General features: G+C 39.0%; 3 protein-coding genes across 5 annotated transcripts; all 3 read right to left on the bottom strand.

The window, feature by feature from the left end:
• Positions 1–8,287, bottom strand: suox (sulfite oxidase). Of its 3 annotated transcripts, XM_079241560.1 has the most exons (7): positions 8,224–8,244; positions 7,807–7,840; positions 6,549–6,648; positions 5,964–6,034; positions 5,578–5,749; positions 3,722–3,991; positions 1–2,553 (listed from the first exon to the last, which is right to left on the bottom strand). In XM_079241560.1, the coding sequence occupies exons 4-7, from the start codon at positions 6,020–6,022 to the stop codon at positions 1,330–1,332; spliced, it is 1,725 nt and encodes a 574-aa protein (XP_079097686.1). In that variant the 5' UTR covers positions 6,023–6,034; positions 6,549–6,648; positions 7,807–7,840; positions 8,224–8,244; the 3' UTR covers positions 1–1,329. The 3 variants fall into 3 exon arrangements, with proteins under 3 accessions (XP_079097686.1, XP_079097685.1, XP_079097684.1); XM_079241559.1 differs by lacking the exon at positions 6,549–6,648 and having other exon boundaries at positions 8,224–8,239; XM_079241558.1 differs by lacking the exons at positions 6,549–6,648; positions 7,807–7,840 and having other exon boundaries at positions 8,224–8,287.
• Positions 8,288–11,890: 3,603 nt separating this feature from the next.
• On the bottom strand, positions 11,891–17,306 carry mcrs1 (microspherule protein 1). Its single transcript, XM_079241557.1, has 14 exons — positions 17,137–17,306; positions 16,036–16,192; positions 15,728–15,866; positions 15,453–15,617; positions 15,187–15,296; positions 14,976–15,084; positions 14,562–14,700; positions 14,063–14,138; positions 13,893–13,921; positions 13,229–13,321; positions 13,033–13,115; positions 12,637–12,724; positions 12,255–12,382; positions 11,891–12,144 (listed from the first exon to the last, which is right to left on the bottom strand). The coding sequence occupies exons 2-14, from the start codon at positions 16,188–16,190 to the stop codon at positions 12,058–12,060; spliced, it is 1,401 nt and encodes a 466-aa protein (XP_079097683.1). The 5' UTR covers positions 16,191–16,192; positions 17,137–17,306; the 3' UTR covers positions 11,891–12,057.
• A 3,443-nt stretch (positions 17,307–20,749) lies between these two features.
• Positions 20,750–25,141, bottom strand: cyp27b1 (cytochrome P450, family 27, subfamily B, polypeptide 1; the record flags this gene model as incomplete). The annotated part of the gene is made up of 9 exons (XM_079242600.1): positions 20,750–20,863; positions 21,387–21,584; positions 21,726–21,807; positions 21,900–22,066; positions 22,154–22,317; positions 23,029–23,229; positions 23,778–23,968; positions 24,243–24,433; positions 24,914–25,141. The coding sequence occupies 9 exons, from the start codon at positions 25,139–25,141 to the stop codon at positions 20,750–20,752; spliced, it is 1,536 nt and encodes a 511-aa protein (XP_079098726.1).
• Between the last annotated feature and the right edge of the window lie 941 nt (positions 25,142–26,082).

Below are 26,082 nucleotides of genomic sequence, written 5' to 3'. Positions count from 1 at the left end.
TATTTAGTGAAATACAATTTCATTTGTTATGCAGCTGCTTACATTTCATTAAGTGATATCTGTTTCTCTTTGGAAAATAATGTAGTGCTGCATATGTCTCTTTTCAAAAGAAAAAAAATCTTTATGCCGATTTAAGGGCGAAATAAGTTATAAGTGCTGTGTTGCATCAACTTCATCGGCTTACGCACCAAGCAGGACATTAAATAAACAGTCTGTTTTATTCACCATGGACTACAAAGAACATTTAATAAATGAAAAGTACTTCCATGTGCACTCCAAAGAGCTACTTGACATGAGCAAGACTATAGGTATAATCGAGATTTAACAGCTTTCTGTTTGAATGCTGAAATTTTCACTGAAAACAGGTTCAATTTTGAAAAGCTGTGCAGTTCAAACTAAATCAAACAAGCAGTCAATTTTCCTGATCTTTATGTGTTTCATTACTATTCATCTCTCAAACTTTATCTTTCTCTTGGTCACTTTTTTCCTGGTTTTTCTCTCTTCCGTAGCCGAGAGATTCCTGTCACACGTCATTCTCAATACTAGAGAAGCAGCGCCCAGACTTCTGTAGCATAACGTCATCTGATTGTCACGGTGTACTTTTATACTTTATATTTCCTAGTAACAACTAACACTGGAAAACAGGATGCCAAGAGAGGCTCAAGGTTCACCTCTGAAGTGCTGACTCAAACCTAGAATGAATAATCTCGACCACTGACAGATGAGAGTTGGCACATTTTCCTGAAGTTACTCAAACGTGTCCAATAAAAACTCTGTTTAATCGCCTGGCACTTTTAGAGGTAACTGATCAGCAAAAACAGATGTGGAGAATACAAAATACTGCTTTTGTTTTTAGCTGTCGCAGGAGTCCAGTTCTTAGATATGAACTTAAGTCTTTAGTCGACTCCAAAGTTGGCCTTGATTTATATTGTTTTCAAAATTGCTACATAAAATTAGTCTTGAAAGTGATCCTGCATGTTAATCATAAAATTAACATTTCCTTATAAATATACTACATGTGCATCAAAAACAGTTACAAAAATATATGTTTTTGTCTAAAACGAAAAGATAACGAATTTCACTTCAAGTGTAAATGACAATCACACATGCTTGGTTGAGTCATTTCAAAGCTTCTTTCCAAGTTTCTGCATCTGCATTTTTTTCTAAATCTCAAACAATAAAACTGCAAACATACTTTAAGGTTGTTTGAAGTCATTTCAGGTTATTGAGCAATTCTTCAACTAAACAGCCTCCATTTCCGGTTGAAACATGGACCAAACAAAGCTGGTCACTCCATGATCACTCAGTTTGAAACATAAATATTTAAGTCTATTCCTCATGCTCATCTTCCCTGACCTTCACCTTCACTCTGTGCCAGGCGTTACTCAGCACACCCCTCAGGTTCCAGATGGGAGGGATCGTATCTGGCTGCATGTTGTAACTGTTGTCGACAGCCTTGCAAATGATCTCCAGCTCTTCAGCCTCGGGAGGAAGAGGAGCAGTTACTTCCCACAGCTTCCAGGCCCAGGCGCGACCCGGCGGAGGCGAAGGTTTAGGAGCTTGTCCCTTGTCGCTGCTCCTCAGCTGGGCCACTTGCCACGTTTTTCCTCCATCCAAAGAAACATCCACACGTACCACTTCTCTACCCCCGCCGCTCCATGCGTAACCCTTCACAGTCAACGTTTCGTCACTGCGATCGATCACAGCACCATCTGCTGGTGTGGTGATGGCAGACTGAATGGGGAGCTCCTGAATGGCTGGAGCAGATTTGAAATCCACCTTGTCCCAGTCTGTCCCTGGAGAGAAACCTTTGTAGTCGTTCTGCTGCCAGTGGCTGCTGCTCTCCTCTGCGCTGACGATGATCTTACCCAGCCACTTCACGTTGCGCGCACCCACAACGCCTGGCACCACAACACGCACCGGAAAGCCGTGGTCAGGCGGAATATCCTCGTCGTTCATTTCATAAGCAAGAAGCACATCCCCATCCTCGCTGACTGCCTTATTCAGAGGGATTGATGCCCCGTAGGTAGTCCCAGTCACGTCTTTATCCAGGCCCTCAAACTGAACATGGTGAGCCCACTGTGCCACGTCCGGCCCGTAGCCAGCAGCCAGCAGCACATCTCTGAGTCTAGCTCCACTCCATTTGGCATTGCTGATGGCAGATATACCCCAGTTCAGTCCTTTCACCTGCTTTACCTTATTCATCTCGCTTCTACGGTTGCCTGCACACTGCAGCGTAGCTGTGATCGTGTGTTTGGGGAATCGGGTCTTCAAGTCATTTAAGGACAGCGCCAGTGCTCCTCCTGGTAGTCCCTCAACATGTAGCTGGTACGAGGCCGGATCTACCTGAGGAACTGGTAGGTGGTTCCTTTTAAAGAAGAAAGCAGAGGGGGTGATGTAGCTGTCTGACAGGATTTCGGGGGGCGGCTCAGCATTGAAGGGTTTGAGGCTATTGACACGCAGCACAGGGTGACGCTCGGGGTCAGTAGAAAATGGGTCAGACGATTTAATGGCCTGCTGCTTCTTTATATCTTCTCCACTCAGCACGCCAACCTGACATAAATCACAAAAACCAAGAGTTTTATCAACCACAACACCAAATATTTTCAGTTAAACTTGTTTCAACACCTAATAAAGGGTCATTTTAAGCCATTAGGGTCTGGTAGAGCATGAGTTTACCCTTCCTCATATTTAGAAAACTTAATGGGCCAGACCTGTCAGCTTCTGGATTCTAAAATAAGGGAAATTCTCTGGCAACCACCAAGAGAGGAAGAAAGACGGGTGTCTGTCACCAGTTCCTCTCCTCAGGTCGATCAGCGGCGTGATGGAAGTTATAAAGATTGTCACACATTTATTCTTCTCAAGGGTTTGTCTCCTCATGTCGGTTTCTCATAATTTTGGGAGATTTACGGAAAAATAACAATGCTGGAAAGATGCAGAGAAGTCTGGTAAAAAAAAGTGAGTTTCCCGGCCAGGTACGTAAGAGGCTGCGGTGATTAAGCGACACTAAACTCAAGCATAGCTTTAAATGACAACTTTAAATAGTGCAAATGTTCAGACCAACTGTCGGACATATTCACTGTGACAACATGTATTGTGATCGTCTGCAATACAACAAAGATTAACAGATACTCTGATTTCAAATATCAATGACAGGGCTACTTGAAACAATATTTTGCCAGTAAAAAGGTCACAGGTCCTTTTTACTGATCATCCAGGCTGTAAACTATCTAAAACATTGATTTGTGGACGAAATGATTTCATATAAAGTTTAGTGAGTAACTTACTTTACCTGATGATGGGTTTTTCAACTCAACATATTGTTTCTGTAACTTTACCAGCAACCTGTTTTTACGTGACTCTGTTTCCCTTCAGATTTTCAGTCATTCAAACTGGACGGACCTACACACTGCTCATATTTTGGTTGAATATCAGTGATAGGTGATACTTCTGGTTTGAAGCGGTCTTCATAGACCAGGGGCGTCCAGCTCCAGTCCTTGAAAGCCATAATCCTGCAGGTTTTTCATTGTTTCCCTGCTCCAACCTACCTACCTGTCTCAAATGAAAGAGTTATTGTGCAGAGCTTCATCAGCTGATGAATCCATTTAAGTTTGGTGTGTTGAAGCAGGGACACATTGCAAACCTGCAGCAAACTCTTTATACCAGTAAACAATTGGTCCCAGTGCTGTTTTAGCTCAAAGCAAACAAACAAGTTTCCAACCTTATATTCGGAGAGGATTTCCAGCACATGATCCTGGTCGTGTACAGCATACAGGGCCCAGAAGGGTTCCAGGGCACCACCTGCTGCCAACAAGATTTTATCCCCACCAGGGTGCATCGCCACAAAGTCGGTAATGTCATAGACACTGCCTTTGTAAGTGACCCACACCCCTTCTTCCAGGGAGCGGTGCTTTGTGACTTCCTCCTGGCTGATGACTGGCAGAGGGGAACTCTTCTCTATGGTTGGTACACTCACGTCTGCCCGCTCAGCCTGCGCAGAAGGACAGACAAGATCCCTTTTTTGAGCCATCAAAATACCAATATTGGGATGGAAAAAAGGACTGAAAATGTTTCTCAAAGGCTTCAAATGTAAGTATTGCTTACTGAAATTTCAGTACGTAGAACTGCATACAGGAAACATTTACAATACAACCCAGTATCTGTAAAAACTCCACTATTATAAAGCAGAATATATGATTTAATAAAAACTGTATTTACATGTAAGTTCATAATGAAGTGTTTCCACCAGCTCACACTGGCATTCCACACAGCCGTGACAGCAGAGGCCTTGGTTTTCACTGTGTAAACAGCACATGTTGACACCCAGATGGCCTTTTATTGTCGGACCTCATCAGCATATTCCTTATCAGTCAACGTTTTTTTTTGTTACTTTGCAAAGTTCAGTGTGTGTATGAGAAGATTAAACAACAGAACAGACAGTTAGTAAATACAATATCGCATAAAAGTCTCACGCAAACCCTCATTTTTTTTTGTTTCACATAGAAAACATCTTCAGGAATTCTTCTCGAGGCTGCTTTGTGCTCTGTTCTCTGTCAAGATATTCGCACCCTGCCTCAGCAATGTGGGCGTCTGGGAAAATGAATCAGTTCTTAAACTCTGCTGCTACAGCTTTTTTTCCCCCGAACATTTTCTCTCAGTTTCTCTTCCTTCTTGACATCCACCCTACAGCTTCAGTAAACATTGGAATAAATCAGCCGACGGGTTGCAGGGAGGCATTTCAAGTCCTGAGTCCGGTATTAGCGGAATTTTGCTCCTATTTCTTAATGGAAATCACTCCATACATGGTTTATCCGTTTCTTCTTTTAGACTTGCCACTTTCTATCCTCAGCTTTTCCAGATTCTTATTGTTTTCTAAAGCTTGACTCCATTCTATGCAGAGTTTATGGTTAAAGGTTCTTTGGAAATAAATAAATAAATAAATAAATAAAAATCACAATTTTGGTGCTAAACACTATTTACTGCCTGTCAAAACAGTGTTATCTTTTGCATTTTTCAAAGATTTAGCTTTTTTTGTGACAAACAGAAGGTAACAAAATGCCTAATTTCAAAACTTCTTTTCTCAGCTTATATGTGAACTAGAGACACAGATTCATTCGTTTGAACTGGGAGCATATTAAAGCTAGAATGATAAACTTATCAAGTAAAATGACTTAAACAACAAACAAAACAACATTACTAAAATTCTTCTGAAAATAGAGAAACACAAAGACTGGATTAAAAATAAGTGAGAAGTTTCAACCCATAAAAATGTGAAGACTTTGCTGAACACAACATGTTCAGGACCACTTTAAAAGATTACAAGACAATCTGGACTCCTTGGAACCAACATATACACAACAAAAGAGCTGGTTTCTACAGAAGTGTAAATCATTTACCAACATGCAAAGGCTCTGGACACACAGCAGCTTGTTATGTATAGAAATATTTAGAAGAACTGAAGGTCTGCTTGGAAATGTTTATGTTCTAAAACTGGCCACACATGCATTCTCTAACTACTTTGACGTGGTTAAATGAAACTATTAGACTTTGGCACAAAAACAGCAAATAGATCCCAACCTTTTGGTGGTGCAGGGCATAAACAAGTACAGCCCCTGTACCAGCCAACAGCCCTGCCAGTCCATGTCTCCAGCTGGGACTGCTGCTGGCATGCTGGTAGGATTCCTGCTCCTCTCTGAAGCCGCTGTGGAGGCGAACGGCACACGGCGCTAATACAGGTCCAACCTGAAGCCTAAGCAGAGAAAGCAGGACAAAAACTGAGCCTATTCTGTAACAAACTTTACTGTTCATTCAAAATTAACCTGCAAAGTGTAGAAATACTGTCAGAGCTAAAAGAAAAAAATCCAAAGTAATATTATCAGCTGAAAACAGGTCAGGTTGAGATTAAGTTCTACACCAGATACAGAGAACATCACCTCTGACAAATGACCTCTGTGTTAACATACCTTTGAGTGCTGAAAGGACTAAATCGTGTCAGGCTGTTGCACTTTCTGAGAAGCAGCATTGTATTGATGTTCTAGAAAGAGATAGAGTTAAATGTGTCATCATCTGATCTGAAATACCATTCTTGTAAGGAGAATTGTTTTCTGGTTGTAAAAATTACCTACAAAGACCAAATACAAATTTCTCCTCCTAAAAATTCTGTATCAGGAACTATTGATGAACATCCACAGGCTGCAAAAGCAGGATTAACAAATTAACTCTAAGAGTCAACTAGTCTGAATAAATAAAACTGCTGATGGTAGCAAACGCTCCACATAAAATACTAACATAGTATTTTTGACAGCTAATTTTTATCTTTAATGTCAGCATTTAGAGAATTAGATAGTTAAAATCTCTTTTTATATCTGCTATGAATCAGCACCAAGTAAATAAAGACATTTTACAGGATTTAAAGACCTGAAACGTGAATTAAAAAGGTGATTTCTTTATTTCATTATTAATGTATTTCTCTGTAAAATGTCCCTTATGGGAACTTTGTTCTTGATAAATGAGGCTTTAAACCTTCAACTCCTACTCAGTTAACCAACCGTTACTCCAATCTGTGAAACAAGCCAACCAGCTGAGAGGGAGGGGAAAAGAGGAGGTGACCCTTGCTTCTGTTCACTGGATTATGTTTGAGACCATTCACTACAAACACAGACAGGTTGCTAAATGTAAAACCTGAAAAAATGTAAGAGGTATGATCCAGTAAAGACTTCACACTGGAATGACTTAAAGGTCTTTCAACTTTAGATTAATAAAATTGGATGTGGTTTATTCTGAAGAAAGATCTGGAACAAACTAAGAGTAAAATCATACATTTCTACTGTTACTTAAAGCATAACACCAAAAGGAGGAGCACAAAATTTGTACAGAAGACTTACAGTCAGGCTGTTAATTAACCGAACTTATACAGGAGCTCTGCTGTATCAGTAAATTGCACCTCATCGCTGTCAGCGGTGGTAATAAAGATTAGCCGGGGTTATCTTGGAGCACACTTAACCGAGGTAGTATGCCAGTCTGCTGCTGGACCATTCCAGTTCTCTGGTGAAACTGATTATCCTTGGAGTTTATTCTGAATAGAACATTGTTGTTTCTTAGTGTAAACAGGCTCATGTGCCGTGGTTTGGCTACATGCAACCGTAGCAAAACCAAAACAATATCACAAACTCAGTCTGCGTCACTCACAAAGATAAAAACTTGCAATAAATGATGTGACAATGTCCTTAAACACAAGACGCCACAAAGAAGTGACAGTAAAGATATTAAATTCGACAATATAAAACCAAATAAAAAGGATACTTTGAGCTCACAGTTTTGTAAACAGGGGATAAAAAAAAAAACAAAACACTATCAGTGTGTACATCTCTATAACATCTGAACAGTCTGAAACATAAACACGATTTAGACCTTATTATGAACACCACACCGTCATGTGCATGGGAGATTAGAACCATTAAATGAAGCCAATGCTGAGTTTTCAAACATTACTTTGCATTAAAGTTGCATTAAACACACATATTACTGCTGGAGTTTCTGCACCGCCTTGTGACAACACACCTCTAATTCTGACTGCTCTGTTACAAGCAAACAGGAGTATGAAGGAAAACCAGTTTGCAGTCCATGTAAACATATATTTAAACGAAGGTATGTGTGTAATATTATAACAAGTGTAACATAAACATTGACTATAATATGGAAACATTTTCAGCTTATAATTAATCTTCAGCAGTTCAAATAGCCCCATATGAAGGAAAATGGAGATTCAATCATGAAAACAAGTGTAGTGTAGTGCAGAAAACTCACTTAAATGGTCTCAAGTTGAAAATCTGACCAGGAACTGCAAAGTAAATACAACAAGCTACATTTGATTTAATCTCGATCTCATTGAACGTCAGCCGGATCTGTTGACATTAGCCTGCTTTGAGAAGCTGCAGAGGAAAAAAATCAAGCCTGATAATTACAGATACTGATGTAGTTTTTATAATAAATATATCGTAAAAGGGGGGGCTTTAATGTACAAGTATCTAACACCCTCTGTTCCATCTTTGGTAAAATGTTTAAAGAACAAGTGTAAGCTAGCTAGCGCAGTTTAATCTGAGTGTAAATATTCATCATTCACGTGACAAACAAAGCTAACCATAAAGCTAGCCACTTCCCTCGCTCTTTATCCACCAACGCAAATGTTAGCCGCAGTTTTTTCTACTAAGCCTGCACACTCACCTCTCCTGGGTCCGTCTGAGGTCTGTTTGTACCCAGATGTTCCCGACGCGGCTCGTTGCGTAAACAGCTCGTGGCCATAGACTGGAAGTGCGCGCGACACATTCAAGGCAGCTAATCAGGGCCGGATTAAAAGTGCACAGGGCCCTGGGCCCAGAGTGTTCCAGGGGCCCCTTCCCCTTCACAACATTGTGAAAATTGTGAATGATACACTATGAAACAACATTTCTAACATCTCTCAGCCAGTGGTACCAGTAGTAATACACTAGATACTGTGGTGTAACTATCTGGCTTTTACATATATTTTGTTTCATGTCCAAACTAGGGTTGCCAGATGTCACCTTTGTGGGGGATAGTCCCGCATTTCTATTACTTTTCACACGTCCCACAAAATGAGACGCTGTCCCGCATTGTGAAGGGAAAAACAAAAAAACAAAAAAAACAAAACAAAACAAAACTGGCTTTTACTAATTGTATATGGAAAATATTTGACGGTTGTCACATCATGCCGCCTGCTGATTTGAGTTACACTCATGTCAATCAAACTAGGAGGCGGGACTTAATGCACATCTAGGATGCACCGGTGCACCCACTAACAAAAATAAATAAATAAATCCACCGATTGATCATGGAGGACAGGGAGACGACCGCAGCAAAGAAGAAAAGAAAGTGTTGTTACAACAAAGACTGGGAAAGCATATTTTCCTGGGTTAAACCTGTTCGAGGACACTGTGAGAGGGTTTGTCAAAGTAATTTTTCCGTGTCACATGGCGGAGAATATGACGTGAAATGGCACAAAAATCCGAGTCACACAAAACCTGCTACTCAGAAGGAAGCTTTTTAATAACAGATTTGTTATGTTTGGTTAGTAATTTTTTATGAAAGAGCAGAATAGAAAGTTTATTTTTTTTAAAACTTTGTCATGGCAGAGTGGAATCTCACATTGTCCCATATTTTCAGTCTTTGTCCCACATTTAGTGAGAGAAGATCTGGTCACCCTTGTCCAAACTGCTGGTGTTTGCCCTACGTGGCCCCCAAGTGGACGTGGGCCCCTGGGCCTGTGCCCATAATGCCAATTGGATAATCCGGCCTTGCAGCTAATGCTGATCTCAGATCCATCCTGGCTTGTTGCAAAAGCTTCTGTGCAGGAGGGAGATGCAGGTGTGTCTTAAATTAATAGTCAGCTAATGATTTAGAAATCAATATGTGCTTTATTGTATTAACTCTGTGTGTTCCGCAAAAAAATCTGTTACCAGAATGTGGCAATTCCTGGTCCAGAAAGTAAAAGTCCTACCATGTTTCTGGATCTACCTGTACATTTAGAACAGGTGTTTTCACTAACAGGCTCGTTTACCTGGCAAATAAACTCTGCTCATTAAATTCAGCTTGTTTTGTGACTGGTCGGACAGGACCTTTACTTTCTGGACCAGGAATTGCCACCTCTGGTTACCAGGTTGTGAAAGAAGACATGTAAGACAGCATAATTGATTTAAAATGGTTGTAAAAATCTTCATAATAACAATAATACGTTTTAAAACGTAAATAAAAAATGAGTTAATATGTTCAGTTACAGCTACATTTTTTCAAAGCTAAACATTTGTCAGTTTTGAGAAATGAACCAACATGAGCTGAATTTACAAGCTCAGTCTCTTCCAGGAAAATCAGCCGCTGTCCAGTCATGGAAAATACTTAGCGCTCCAAAGAAGACAGGCTAAATTTTACTAGAGGTTTTAATGAAAATGAAATTTCATAAGTCAGTGTTTTATTTAACTGATTTTATATTTGCCCATCTTAGAAAGAAGGGACTAAAAATCAACATCTAGAAAGTGGGATATGGCTTAACATCCTTCACACTGGCTGTTAAGATCAACAAACAAACCCATAACAGAAAAACATGGAGATGACATCAACCCAAACGCATGAAGAGCAGCCCTAAACAGTTTAGATGCACCTTATTGTTTATTTTTGTAGACTTTAATGATGTAGCAACTGCACTCTATGGTCAACCAAACCCAATAAGGAAGTTTGTTTATTTATTTGTTTATATTTTAGCAAACTTTATTATTTCAGTCAACTACAGATGTAAAAAGTATATAAATGTGGATCCCACATTGTGTAAAAGCAGATCTGCACACATGTTTTGGCATCATGTAAGCAAATAATTCAAAATTCATTGTTCAGCTTCACAGTGAGCCAAACTTAAAGTAAGAATAAACTGTTTTAGAAACAAGGGGTGACAAAGGATGACTTTACTTGCAAGCATTATTTGTGGGACAATTTATAAAATCTGGAGTTTTTTTTTTTTCCCAAAAGAAATACTTTTTGGAATCAGTCAACAAGCACAACAGGAAACCTTTTTCGGCATGGAAACCTAAAGCTTGAATCCAAAATACAATTATCATCATTCTGGCTGCTCTGAACCACTGTGTTCTGTTTCAGTGCAACATTTTGGGTGAATGTTGCTGAAATTATTGTGACCTGAAAGTACATATTTAAGAAAAAGAAAAAAGACATACAAGTATCAACATTACTATTGTTATGGATTCTGTTGCTCAGAGTTGCCTGTTTCCATTTTATAAACTCAGCCATGTGAGTTGTATCATGTTACATAAATCAAGTCAAAACATGACTGAAGACAGATCTATGTCTACATCAACAGAATATATTGCCTTGTATTATCATCTGCATTGTTATAATTAACTGAGGCTGGTTTAGAAGCTGGGGAAATAAGCCCCATAGTCTGTCATTTTTAATGTTGAGGCTTATGTATAGTTTACTGTATGCAAATCTGCACATATTTGAGCTATTTGTCCCTTAGAATGGTTCTCGAGTTTATGCATCATTTATATGTATATTTATATTTATCCCAATTAAAGGAGGGGGAAAAAAAGATCAATTTTATTCTTACACCATTCCACTTCAAATGAAAAAGGAATGCCAATGCATCTTTTCAGTGCATTAATTCATAATGTGAAGTGCAATGTAATGCAAGATGTATATTTTTAGCAGCGGTTCAGATAAGACTGTCGAATTATCTGCTAGTTGGAAAAATATCTGCTTTATATTGCAGCCCCCCCATGACAAAGTTAATGCCAGCTTGTGTTGTTTACTTTCTGAAGGTATAAAATAAAACTTGAATGTGTGTGAACTGGACTTTACAGAACTTTGGTCAATCTTGGAAAAACACCTGTTGAAATCAGTCAATTTAGCGAACCATTTAATTACTGCTTAAAGCAAAAATGACTAAAAGTAGATACGCACATCTATTTTTTGCTAATAATATCCCAATTTCATGTTTTAAATTTAACTTGCAAATTTTTATTTGGCTCAGCTGCTGTCAAACAGTTCAATCATTGTGTTAATGTGGTGCCTGTTATACAGTACATGTTGGATAACTTTAAAACCAAAGATATGAAGAAACACCTAGTCCTGTAATTTCCCTGTTAATTATTCACTGTGAGAAATAATATCTGGTTACATCAACAACAGAATTCTGCACATATGCTGGTTGTGTTTTACCTCCCATTGTTAATATACACGACTACATTCCAAAACAAAGACAAAATCAGGATATTCAGTATACAAGTTTAATATATTGAAAAAGTTTCACAAGTGAATTTATTTACAAAAGTCAGAAAATGTGAAAAAAAAAAAAAAAGAAAAAGTCTACCTTGAGAGTGTCTACATTACAACTGTAAATATCCACAAACCACACACAAGATATTACCATTTTGTCCCAGGATTTAGCTGTAGTCTAAAATTCACATTTCAAGTTGGTAGGTATCAACACTAACGTCGGTCCACTTCTTGGTAGCACGACACACACAGCTCTGACTGTTACTGCGGTGTCATCTTGGCAGCTTCAGCTTTTATTAGCGAGATGAGCTCCAGGTTTATTAGAAATACGAAACGAAGACCTGCAATCTGAAGAAAACAGATATTTGTGACTTTGCTTGGCTAAAATGGCATGGTGGCTTCATTTCATTCATACAGCATGTGGTTGTGACCTTCCACAAACACACACGTACACACACCTCCACCACTGAGTTGTTGTTCAGTTTCCACTTGTTACCCGACAGCACGGGTCTACCGTCGATATAAATGGGCCGCCTTCCTTCATTTGCAATGAAGAAGTCTCCATTATTCTTCAGTTTAATAATTCCTGTAAATGCATATAATAAAATATGTGCATAAAATATATATATATATATATATTTTTTTTAATAGTTACAGCCTTTTTTTTTTTTTAGCATAAATGTTTATGTTGAGATAATGTCTTGGCTGAATTTATTTGTACTGAATGAAAATAGATGTAAAAACTACAACAGGTGTGAATTAATTTCTCTTTGCTGTTTTCTTACACACATTTCTGGTAACTTTTATCAAATTATGATTAATTTACTAAAGTTAAATCACCTTGTTTTCGTGATATTTTCCAGGCAGGCCCCTCTAGCGACAGATCTACATCTACCTGTTTGTCCTTTGTTGCCCTCCCCAGCGTAATCTGTATAGAATAGAACAGAATAAAAGTACTTTATTAATCCCAACTTGGGGAATTTAGTTGTTGCAGCCTCCATGTACGATTGTGTTTAACACAAACAAACAGAACAGTATTAAAACTATCTGCAAAACAGTTAAGAGGAGATAAATAACACTGTAAGAGTAATAGCCTGGAATGTGTTACTGTCATATATATTAAAGGTATGGTGACATTTGGGATGTATGAACATAGTTGAAATGATAATTTGCATGACAGTGAAAATATGCTGTTAGTTCTTTTTTTTTTTCCTGCTTCCCACCATTTTCTCTCACCTCTCTTGATCTCATCAGGTATCGCACCATTCTTCCTCGTAATGCTGCCAGTGTTTGGTTGTCAAAGTCGGGCATGCTCATCCCTGATGGCAAAGAAACATGCTCCCAAAAATTAGCTTCACTAATCTGGATTATTCAAAGCAAATGTAGACATGAAAACAGTTTGCTCATACTTCATGATTGTTAGTTTACTTACCTGTAATACTGTCCACAAGTACCTGCCATCGAGGCAACTCCTGCTCCAACTGTCTGATCTCCTTTTTCTGGTGACGATCTGAAATCATCAGCTCTGACAGAAGAAAACGAAAGCAAACTGAGGTGAATCTCAGAAGCAAAACTCTGTTTTCAACTTCAGTAAGAGGTCTGACATGAAACTCCTTCATTCATACAGTTAATATACATCAGTATAAATCTGATGTGTATGTAAAGTGCCCGGTGACAACATTGCTGTGAAGTTGCGCTATACTAATAAAGCTGAACGGAATTGATTTAGACCATATTAATACCAGCATTAATTCCTGATGTAAAGTTTTGACCCCCAGTTAGAAAATGTAAATTAATTCATCCTTAACTCAAAAAAAAAACAAAAAAAAACTTTGAGCCAAATCTAAAACTTCTCTCAAGGTGTTAAATGAATTTTTTTTGATAAAGTAAGAACTACAGAATCATGCAGATGTACAGAATTTCCAATGAACAATTAGGAATAATAAATACCAATTAAGACTGTGATTGTCATTATTTTACACTTTTATGAAGCAAAACTCAAAGAAATCAAGAATCTATCTTAAATTTTCAAAGTACAACATAACTTAAGATGTGCATATTAAATTTTAGTCAAAGGAGTTCTTTACAACTCTTACCGTGTTCCAGCACGTCATCTCTGCTTTCCCTTTGTGGGAGAAATACAAAATGTCAGAGCTTAAAAGTCACGGACAAGTGACACTTATGAAAGCATGAAAAATACTGAACCAGATGCAGAAATCTCAGTGGCAGTGTAAACATAAATTCTGCATGGTGAAAGGCAACTTACTTTAATTTTACATCGTCAACCATCTGCTCGGCATCGGAGAAGTTGAGGACTTGGTCACCTTTAGGAAGGGGCTGTACTGTAATGAACAATCAGACAACAGTGTCAGGCACTACATTTTATTTAGTGAAGCAAATAATTATTTGTTTATGTAACAACAGACTTGATATATTTCACATCAATAAAGCTAGTCGTGTGTCAGATGTCCTGTTGTCTCTTTAAAATGGAGAAAATTCCAATCTTTCAAACAATTAGGATCAATTCAACCTTAGTTTTTAGGGCATTTTTTTAGTTTTAACTATTTAGTGAGGGTGATATTATTTAGTAGTAACATTTGTCTGGTGAGGCAGATGGAAATGTCCGGTATTTGTAATAGTAACTTCAAAAGTCATCATATCATAGTCACAATATTTAAAACATAGACAACATAAGTTCTTCACTGCCAAATGAATCAAAGTATTGAGAAATATTTGAATTTTTTTATGAAATGAACTCAACCCACCACTCTGGTCATCCAGTAGGTAATACTGCTTTAGCAGCTGCCAGTGCACCAAAAGGCTCTTGGGTGTGCGAGAAGGATGAAAGACACCGGGGTGTTTGCTCAGAAGCTCCTGAAATATGTCCAATTTGGGCTGACTAGTCTGTTTAGAAAAAATATTAAAAACTTTAAGTGAATTAAAAAACAAAACAAAAACAAAGTATAAAAATATTACATGCTACATGGCATGCTCTGGTAAGCAAATACTCTTATAAAGAACCCTTAAGACACTGTGTAAATAACAAAAAAAGAAGCTATGGTATTTAACATATTGTTTTCATATTGCATTCTTTAAAGTGTTTCATTAATCATGGATTAAGAACATATCATTAACAGACATAAAAAAAAACCACATTCCTTCTGTATTATGTTACTCACTGAACCGATCTTGGCCAGCAACGCTTGCTCAGCCTGACTGAATAGAGCTTTGCTTTGAATTGCTGCAATTGCTTCAGGGTGGAGCTGCCGCATAGCCTGCCACGCCAGCCTGTACAAGCAGAAAAGACAAAAGAAGAACGTGTTTACAAAAGAATTAAAGAACATGGGTGTAAATATAGAATATATATTATGTACATGCTTAGCTGCTTACTTTGAAATGACGGGATCATACAGTAAAGCATACCACCTCTCTTTAATTTCACGCAAAGTGAAGCGACAGCTGAACTTGACCCCCAGATGAACAGAAGTTAAGTCAGTAGTCTGGAAACAAAAACAAAATGTTAAATACAAAGTTTGACATTTTAAACGGCCCACACCAACTCCCTATATGATCATTAACTGACCAAAAAGGGGGCCAAAAACTCAAAACAGTATTATGTGTTTTGACTATGATCTTAAGGTTTGAGTACTACTCACCTGTAACACTGCATTTATCAGCAGTAGATCATCTGTAGGTTTCCACCGGCCCAAGTCTTTAGTAATATGTAAAGGCTGTTTACTTTTCTTCACTCTTTTGGCCATAGGTGCAGGGTTTATAACCATCGCCAGAGGTGGTGTGAGAGCAGTTCCTGTTTTTGTTACCTAACAAGGAAGAGAGGAAAATATAAATTAATCTATCAATTCTATAAAAACTTGTCTTATTAATGCCTTAAGATCCTTTAAGAATAAGGAATTTTTTGGGTTATGTATACCTTTTTTTTCTCACTAGATGAAGGTTCACTTCCCGCACAGCGAACGGGCTCTATGACAGGAGGGCCTTTGACTCTACTGGATGACTTTACAAGACTGCTCTCCACAAGCTCATCATCAAACTTCTTTCTCTTTATTGACCTTTTTGTGTAGGGACATTATTTTGTTGACATGTATACAGTAATTCTCTAATATTTTAAGATTAATAACAGAAAAACAGTATATTTGGAGCATAATATCTGTATGTTGTCTTTTATTTCTGGCCTAAGCTACAGCTCTGATGGTTAAATGAAAAAAAAAAAAGTCAAACCTGGATGAACTTCTTCGTTTAGGTACACCGCTGCCAAATGCTTGAGTTGTTGTCCTTTTTACATCTTTTATACCGAGTGACTCCTCATCCTCAGACCGACTCTGAACACCAGCTACTCCCATTGGTGCACCAACCACTGGATCACCAGCCTGCATCTCTTTTTACACAACAGATAGATAAGCAAAAAGTAAAAACCATTCTGAGTAGACTGACATGGTGAGGTTAGGCAGGATGGGGTTTGAAAGACTTTCTAGGTACTCCAGTTTTCAGGCACCTGTTTCAAACTGAATAGGTAGATACTTACAGATGCTTTATGTTAACATACAAATGAAATAAAGACCATGCTTTTCACATTTCCACATATTTTAATTTAATTAGGGGTGGGGAAACTGAATCGAAAAATTAAAAAAAAAAAAATCAGGATTTTTCTTTGCTTCACAATTTTAAAATAGATTTTTTTTTTGTTAAAAATATCGATTTTTTTTTTTCAAACAAAAATAATCCATTATTACATTTTTGGTCATTTTTATTGTTATTATTGATCTTTTTACTTGTCTTCTTGGGCATTTTAGCAGCAGGATGATGATCTGGCTACTGTGTTGTTTTTTCCTACATGAAATCAAGAAAAATGACGTGCAAAAAAAAATAAATAAAATAAATAAATAAATTATACATTTATTTTGTTTTTAATCTACAAGAATCAGCAATAGTGTAGAATACTCTATTTACTTAATTCACACAAAAGTTCAAACTTAAACCATGAAGAAGTTTTTATATTACGTCTAATGCAAAAGTATGTTAAGATTAAGCCTGTTTTAAATGATTATTAGTCAGACAGGCGATTCCTATGTTTACATGTTATGTTAGCGCAGGCCTGTACTTTAAAATGTATTTTTGGTTGCTGTAAACAGTCCATAACTATAGCCAATAACATCGTAAATACAAACAATACTAGACTGAAATATATTTAGATAGATGATATAAAGTAAATAATAATAACGTAGGTTTAAGATGGTTAGCTGAAGTTAGCCTAGCCATCTTTCGACAACTAACACACAATTAACGAGCTAATCGTAATAGCATTGCTCTTCGAAAACTCACCTTAACTCAAAGGTTTGTGTCGTTGTTGTATCAGATTAATTAATTTAAGTTTATATAGTAAATTAATGTATTTTACCAATGCATTGTTGCTTCTGCTACATGTCTAACTAAAGCATTTAACGTTCCTCTTATTAGCATTAGCCGCTAAGCTACATGCTTGTTTTCTTCCTGTGTTTGTCTACGGGAAGTCAACAGCTTTACGGTGCACTACTGCCACCTTCTGGACTGGAATAATAAAGCAAACTCATATTTACAGGGATGTCTAACCATTTTAGATTCACACTACGAAATATAAGGCATTGGAAATGTTTTTGTATTTTTTAAATTGTTTTCTTGTGACAATAATGTTAATAAATTGCTTTAATAAATTGCGTAAATAACAGTAATAATATAGAAGCAATAGTTAAATGGTGAAAACCTGAAACAGTAAAGGTGTCATGTTTGCTGATTGCTGGCACTCATCAGTGGAAACTATCCACCTGTGGCTCCTAAATGCCTCTGCTGTTCTGATCAGTTTCATTCAGTTCACATGGTTTTCATGTCTCACAACCTACTTAAACTCTCTCCAATCTCTTCCTCTCTGCCAGAATATCAGCAGATTCATGTCTAGTTGTTTTCCAGCATTCTATGGCTCGTATCCAGTTGCTGACCTACTGCTTCACATCCCAGGATTACCCACCTTGCCTTGCCCATGACAGACACCTCTAGTTTCTTGGATTATCTGGTCACAGACCCTTACTTTTGTCTTTGGATCCCCGAGCCTTGTCATTCGTCCTGGATAAGTGCTTTGCCATAATCTTTACCTCCTGCCTCCATCCTGATCTTGTCTCTGAAGCCTGGATTCTAACAGCTGTTCATTCACCTGGACTGATCCTCTGCTCAGTCTCATCTCACATTCCTTATTCACAAATAAACTGGTTATTGTTTACAGCTCCGTGTATGTGGCTGAACTTCTGGGTCCTCACAGTAATTCATTACAAAAGGGATTAAAAAAAAAAAAAAATAGTATTAAATACCCAAATAAAGTTGTAGACATGAGCTGAAGTTTGACTGTCAGGCTAATGGTTAGACATGGCCTGCTTCATCATTATTTTACAACTTTTTTTTTTTAAAAAAACAAACAAAAACAAACTTAAAGTCAAGAGCTCAGTCCAATTATGTTGTCTGCATTTTTCAGCTGCTATCAGACAGAAAGCTGAAACCTGACCAAATATGAAACAAGATTCTTTGGAGAGATGAAAACTATTATTAACTTCTTGTTTAATGATGTAGTGGGAAGAAATGCCTTGTGATTTAAAAAAAAAAAAAAAAATCTGTCAAACATGGATGAGGCAGTCAGGCACGTTTGGTTTCCAGTGACTGTCTCACTGGTGACAATCAAAATGATAAATATCAACTGATGCAGCTCTGCTGGACACTTGATCAAGTATAACAAAGAAAGAAACTCACCTTATGGTGGTTTCAGTCATATCAGTCACTCTAGATGTACTGGGATGAAACATAACACAACTGTTGTATTTGTAGACATGTTCATATGCCTGACTGTATCTAATTATCTTCACATCAACCGTTAGTCTCAGTTCACCTTCCAATAATCCAGAAACCGTTTCAAGCTTCACAATAAACCATTGCACCACTGTAGGCAGGTGAATTTTTAGATTTAGTTTAGCTATCTCGATGTGAAGTTTTATTGATTTTTTTCTGAAAGCAGGCTTCTCATTGGTTCATTTCCCATCAGAAATGTAAAACCTCCCAATTCCAGTTCTAAATTTCCAGAGTCCTTCTATATGAACACAGTATATAAGGTTATAAAATAAACCCAGCATTCCTCACACACCCAGCAGTGTTTCTATGCATCCATCTACTGTAATGGTAGGGGTCCCTGAGACACTGCAGGGGAGAAGGGAATGTGTAGTAATCATAACTTATGAAGGAAACAAATAAATAGGTGCCTTGTTTTTTACTTAAATATGACTTGGATATTAATGAAAAATTGTGTGCATGTGCTGAACCTCTTTCTGACAATAGTGACAAAGTATTAGAACCCCTTCTCTCTGGTCTTCTTGACGCCAGTATATCAAACAGCTCACAAGCACTGTGCCCAAAAACACTCCCATGTGACTGCAGCAATAAATGTTTCAAGGAAAAGTCAGGAGCTCATGCATTTTAAAACATAATCCCTCCACATCTGAAGAAGTTGCATGGCAGCAAGCTGATCCAAAGTCTTCCCCTGCAGCTGCTGCACAACAACTTGCAGCGACATTTATTTCCATTGTGAACACAAAAACTGTTGCATGTGAGGGAAGTGGTCGTTCACTGGTTTTAAGCTAACAGCAATTAGAAAATATGTTTTTATCAGTCTGATGGTGATAAGGTAGACTTAAATGCTTAATGGTCACTGATGGGAATATTTTTGTAAAGGCATGACTTAAAAAAAAAAAAATCCAGATTGGTGCATGTAAGATTCAATGAAGACAAAATGACATTTTTAAAAAAAAAAACCTTTTATTGACATATACAGTAGTAACATTTAAAGTTTGTTAAATTAGAATAAATACATTTTTCACATCTTTATGCTTTTGAAAAATATCTTGTAATACCACTAACAGAAAGTTTCACTGTTTAAAAAAAAAAACAAAGATAAGCAAATAAACCTGAATTCTCCTGCACCATAGAATTAAAGACTGTATATAAAGATTCATAAAGCCTGAGTGCACCTATGTCTGGAACATCAGTGGCACTTTGTATTCCTGCACAGGAATATTCTCAATAGCTGCCTTTTGTTCTTTTTGAGAAAAAAAAAAAAACCCTCACTAGAATAATCCAGCCCTAAATGCCTGATAAAAACACACATGCATCATATCTACATAACACTCACAGCAGCTGAACAGCAGCTGGACATGCAGTGTCTCTATGTGCTGATCTGAGGATCTCCTAAGACAGCACATCTCGTTCAAACAGGCGTATACAGACAGTTCTTCAACCGATGTTCGCTGTTGCATCAGGACATGCAAGAAATTGCTGATACTTTGTATTTAAGAGCTCAAAAGATCACAGTTCATAATCAGATTTAAGAAAGCACTTCCACATTTATGAAAAATATGCTTTGAACACTGCTGTTTCATGGCAAATCCCAACATACGGCGCATGGTCTGACACAGTTAAAAGAAGCCTGAGGATCTGTCTGTTACAAAAGAAACAAAGCAAAACAAAAAGAAAAACCATAAGGACAGAAATAACTTGTTTGCTCTGGGCCTCTGTGTAACTTAACACATAATGGTTTGTTTGTAAAAAACACAATATTAAGTTTGTTGTCACAACTCGGCCAGTTAAAATGCTTCCACAATAACCAGTCAGCCCCCATCCTTCTTCCATTAGTGCTCCTGCACACGTCGGCCTGCACGCATCGGGCAGCAGGTGAGGAGGCCTTTGCTCTTTGCAGTGTAAAAGGTTGAAGACCTGCTCTGACATGAACCACTGTGTGCAGTGGGTCCACAGTTGCTGTGATAATGCTGCCCACTAGCTCTCCTCTTTGCCCGGGGATGAGGGTGAGGGTGAGGGGGGGGGGGGAACTCACGTTCACTCACGTAACCAACCAGCTCTGGAGAGTAGGTCATCGTTCAATAAACTGGAGGTTGATGACATTTTCAGGAACTAGAAGAGTCCGAGTCATGGGCTTCACAGAAACTCCCTCTGGGTCAGGCTTCACATCGAACTCCATCAGAATCTAACGAGGACAGAAACAGAGTTAACAGATTAGGAACCAAGAGGAGAAATATATAAATAAATCAAACAAGTGCAGGGTAGTGACTGAGAAATCCCTGGACTCCATAATCCAATTAATTCATTAGGACTCAGATTTGCATAATTAGTTTGATTTTTTTTTTTAAGGGTTTATCACATTATTCCAAGAAAAAAGCACAGTAGGCGGATTTGAAAACACGACATCAACTGGAAGATATCCCGAACTAATACTGTAAATAACTTGTTAAATAATTCAATGTGTGTGCAGCATTTACTGAAAGAATTTCGTGTCATTTGTGTGAATCTCTTCTAAATCAAGTTATGCATTTTTATGTAATGTAACCAAGAAAAAGAAGAAATTAAAAAAAAAAAAAAACACTGCTGCATTCAGATGAGCTGTGCATTCAAAGTGTAACAGTCCAATCTTTTGCACAATTTCTTAACATGTAGGTGGGTCACATCACAAAGGATCTGCCATCACAGGCTGAAAAATAAAGTCAACTCACTCTGGAAAGAGCGAGGTAGAGCTCCAGCTCAGCGATACGCCGACCAATGCAGCTGCGTTTCCCCACACCAAAGGGCACAGATGCGTACGGGTGATGAGCCTGGTCCTTGTGAAACCAGCGATCCGGCTGGAACGCATGCGGGTTTGGAAACACTGCAGGGTCCCGTGATGTTGCAAAGTGGCACAAAGTGATCAGAGTCTGGAAAGGAAGAATAAATCATCAAATGTGTGCCGAAAGGAAAAAAAAAAAAAAAAAAACATTGATGAGGATTTGCATCTAGAGGGTCAACTAGTTCACTCAAACACCAGAAGCATTAACTGGACAAGTGCTTATACTCACATTTTTAGGAATGAGGTAGCCTCCAACTTGGATGTCTCTTTCTGTGATGACCCTCGCGTTAGCAGGAATAACTGGGTACAACCTGAAGAACAGAAGAAGTTCAACGCCGTTAGTGAGAATCCTTTCTGGAGATTCAAAAAGTCCTCATGTCTCTGCAGCCCTCCGAGTTCATACCTGAGCACCTCCTTTACTGTGGCCTTTAGGAGAGGCATGCGGGCCACATCTGCAGCCTCTGGTATCTTTCGCCCATCGAGCACACTCAACACCTCCTTCCTGAGTGCGGCCTGCACCTCTGGGTGACGGGACAGCTCGTACAAAGACCAGGACATAGTACTGGAGATCTGAAAGGACACACGGGGGTTTCTAGTGGATGGTGGGATAAAAGAAAAGCAGAATCCGAAGGAGACGGAGAGAGGAATCAGTCTTACCGTGTCAACTCCAGCAAGAAGCAGCTCAGTGACGTTGCTGTAGACGGTCTTCATGGGCATCCCCGCCTGTGACAGGAAGTAGGTGAGATAACGACCCTCCACCTTCTCTCCCCTCGCAACTTTGTCAGCGTCGGCAGCCACACGCTGGTCGATGTGACCCTTTGCTGCAGATGCAGGGAGATCAGAAACCATTAAACCAAGGATGAAAAAGACTTAAACTGATACACCGCAGTTATTTCTGAGCTTCATAATGCACTTTTAAAACCAATTTTTCCTGGTAAAATGAGAGGAAGCTGTCGGTTTTTAAAAGCACAAGCACATCAAGCAGATGATCTTGTAGTGCGTGAGGGTTAAAGACTTTAATCTCCTGCGTCCAGATCTAGGGTGATTATCAGAAAACATGTTTGACGTTTCAGATCCGCATAAGTCTTGTACGAGTGGTTGGGATGACGCCGCGGAGCTGAGTGAAAACCAGCAACAGCCAATGAGAAGTGATGAGCGAGAGACTGGAAGAAAAATACATGCAGCATGTTCCACCTAAATGTTTGCTTTGGCACCAGTTTGTGTTGCAAACTGGGGCATTTCCACAGCGTCTCTATCATGTCCTCCACAATCTGGTCTTTCTTGATGATGTCACATGGTATTTAAGACATATATATAATATTTGGTTCAAGTTGGGGCTTTTTAAAACTTGGATTAACATCTGTATCATCTGGTTTTAAACTGTCAAAGGGATTTTTGTAAAAGAGAAGTACACACTCAGTTATCACTCTTTCCTCCATCTGTATCACCACAGCTGTTTTTAAGCAGGGATGCAGTTTGGGACTTTGTCCTACAACGATACCAAATGATGAAGTAATCAGTGGGGAACCTACCAAAGTCAAACATGTAGTCCCAGCACTGACAAAAGACATTCCAGGGTATAGGAAAGAGCTGGTGCAGCCAGCTTGGCATGGCCATGGTGAGAAGCGTCATCACAAACATGGTGTTGACTGATTTGATGAAGCGCTCCGTCTCTTCAGGAACGACTGGATCCAGGCAACCGATTCTGGTTTCAAACAGCACAGAAGACATGCCTGTAAAAAAAAACAAAAAAAACAAAAAAACAAAAACACAGTGAATATAAGAGGGAGGGAAGAAGATGCAATCTGAGAAATTAAAGACACCTACAGCATCATTAAGCTGCTGTGTAGCTGTAATGTATAAAAACTACCTGTTCTCAATGATATATAAAACTTTAAAAGCACAACTTCTATTTGAATGCATATTATTGTAATGTTTCTACATTTGTTTTTATATATTAAATTAAAAAATAATATTAAACAGTCTAATCTATTTATTTATTTTTTTAAAGGAGCTATTGGAACACCCTGTATTTCCCCTCTGGGGATGAATAAAGTATCTATCTATCTATCTATCTATCTATTGCAAAAGCAGCAGAAGAGATGGAAATGTTTAAATTCCAGTCCGAGCCAGGTTCTGACCAGCATACATGTGCAACATTTCAGTGATGTAACAAAGCTTTCCTGCATGGAGCGGGGCCTAATTACCAGCGTTTACATGGTGCTTTATACCCTGTGGTGTTGTGCAGTTTTGTTGCTCCTAAGACAACATGGGTCCTTACCTTCAAGGCCAAAGCGATAGAATTCGCTCGCGATGTCGGTGACGAGGCCTTCAGGACGTCTGCAGTGGCGAATTTTGGCAATGAGGTCAGTGACGACATTGTTCAGAGGTTTGTCGTAAGCTTCCACGGCCTTTGGTCGCAGCATGTGCTTCCCCAGGAGACTCCTCACGGCCTGCCACTCCTCTCCCTCACTACACACACACACACACACACACACACACACACACACAGGATACATTTATAATGTTGTATAGCTTTGGATAAAGTATTTAAAGAAGCTTTGAAATCCTCTGAATTTAAGTAACATGCAAGTTTTTCCTGTGCTTTCTCTTCTCTGAATGTCTGAGTGGATAATTCTTGAACTGAATGAGCAGATTGTTGTACAGCAGCCTCTGGTGTTTAATTAGACACAATATGTAAAAAAAGAAGGAAATATGTTGTTATAGAAAGAGGTGCAGTACTCACGATGTCAGAAGTCCACAGTGGTGTCCTCTGAGGCTCCTGTAGTCCTTCCAGGAGGAAATGTTGGAACGCATGGGGTGCTGGCCCTCCTGCCTTAGGACCTGCTCTACCAGTGCTGGATCAGCCACATGAACAGTCAGGATGGGGCCAAAACTCGCCTTCCACATGGGACCATATCGATGCAGTCCTTCCACCTGGGGCATGAGACAAAGACTTGTAAAAAACAAACAAACAACAAAACACACACACACAAAGAAAAGAAAAAAAAAAAAACAAAACCCTGCAGGCCATAAGATCTCCTATGTTTGGATGCATTCTCATTTAGTTTACAGCTTAGTGCACAAAGGAATGATTCTGCAAGAAACTGACTTGAGATTACACCACTTTGCATGGAAGATGTGCAACACCTGAGCTCATCATTTTCACATTTCCACGGAGGAACGTTGAATGAATGCAGCAAGGACACTAAAATATGAAAATGACGCACTAAAAGTGTGCGTTTAGGTTTTGTCCTGCAACATATGTGTTCGCAAAAACCTGCAATTCAGCCCTAAATGAATGACGAGTCGGTTTCATTTCATTGTGTTTAAACACTCATTCATTTCAACTGAAAATGCAGTAAATGTGATGTAGAAATCCCTGCATTTTACGCCTATTCAGCGCTTTTATCTTACCTGTAACTCGTGCAGGCGTGACAGACCCCCATTGGCGAACAAGTCCCATACGAAGCAGGCGACCGACGGGCCGGGCATTTCTTTCAGAGTCCTCCCCGCCTCCCTGCTGCTGGCAGGCGGCCTGCCTGCTGCGCTCTCAGCCCACCTCTCCATCCACTTGACCAGGGGGATGGCGCTGCGACCAGACACTCGAAGAGCTTGTTGCAACATCTTTCTCACAAAGATCATAGAGCGGCGTCCGGACGCGAAACTGTTGGATGTCGGTGCTCATTTTGTTTCCCCGACTGGAGGCTGTATTTATAACGCGCGACCTGCCCCTCGAACCCATGGAGAAAAAATCTGTACATTTTTATTATTTTTTTGGCCAATCATAGATGCAAAGGGTGTCCAGGTCCCGCCCCCCTCCATCAGGATGAGAGTAGGAAGGCGTGAGATGGAGAAGAAGGTGTGTCCAATCAGAGGGCTGAGCTGAGACCGTCCCAGAGAAAGCACACGTGGAAAGCCTGTAAATAAGACATGAGTGGGATATGTACTAGGCTTATCTTTACCCCCTAAAAAAATGCACTTTTATCTCTCCAATAATCCCATATATTGACACTTTTTGGGTGAGCTCTCCAAGGTGATTATTATCTTAGGTCTAAGTCTTCAAAAAAGATGGGGATATTTGACAGTGATCGGAGCCCTGCTGCATGTTTTATTGTGAACACCATAAAGTAGGCTACATAACCTCATGCAGGCAGTTGACCATTAACAAAAGTGCAGAGCATATATCTTTAAAGACTGGTTAAAGTGGGCAAATTTGAACAGGGAACTGAGCAGGCCTCTGTCTTTTGCAGAGGTGGTTGAGCTTTGTTTACCCAGCAATGACCGATTCTTGTGCTGACTTGGTGGGTTTCCAGGTGAGAGAGAAAATCCTGACCGGATTCTGTTTGAACTGGAGTTTGTCCAAAGCACAATGTAACAGCCCTGGGGCTGTAGGCTACTTAGAATCTGCTTTGACATTTGATGTTGCATTACATTTGCTTTAACAAGAAATCTTATTTCAGAGAAATGCACAAGGTACGGGCTGCACGGTGGCGCAGTGGTTAGCACTGTGGCCTCACAGCAAGAAGGTCACTGGTTCAATCTTTGGCTGGTTTGGTCAGTGGCCTTTCTGTGTGGAGTTTGCA

Source organism: Telmatherina bonti (assembly GCF_933228915.1).
Source record: "Telmatherina bonti genome assembly, chromosome: 6".
Lineage (NCBI taxonomy): Eukaryota > Metazoa > Chordata > Actinopteri > Atheriniformes > Telmatherinidae > Telmatherina > Telmatherina bonti.
Note: the sequence above shows the minus strand (reverse complement) of the source record. Positions and strands in the feature narration are given on the sequence as shown.

Excerpts from the sequence above, each read along its gene's own strand:
- mcrs1 (XM_079241557.1), bottom strand. The coding sequence starts at position 16,190 with ATGCAGGCTGGTGATCCAGTGGTTGGTGCACCAATGGGAGTAGCTGGT. Across the intron at positions 14,139-14,561 it reads CCTACTGGATGACCAGAGTG|TACAGCCCCTTCCTAAAGGT; the intron begins GTGGGTTGAGTT and ends TGTTCATTACAG. Across the intron at positions 12,725-13,032 it reads ACCTGATGAGATCAAGAGAG|ATTACGCTGGGGAGGGCAAC; the intron begins GTGAGAGAAAAT and ends TATTCTATACAG.
- suox (XM_079241558.1), bottom strand. The coding sequence starts at position 6,022 with ATGCTGCTTCTCAGAAAGTGCAACAGCCTGACACGATTTAGTCCTTTC. Across the intron at positions 5,750-5,963 it reads AGTCCTTTCAGCACTCAAAG|GCTTCAGGTTGGACCTGTAT; the intron begins GTATGTTAACAC and ends TTCTCTGCTTAG. Across the intron at positions 3,992-5,577 it reads ATGCCCTGCACCACCAAAAG|GCTGAGCGGGCAGACGTGAG; the intron begins GTTGGGATCTAT and ends CCTTCTGCGCAG.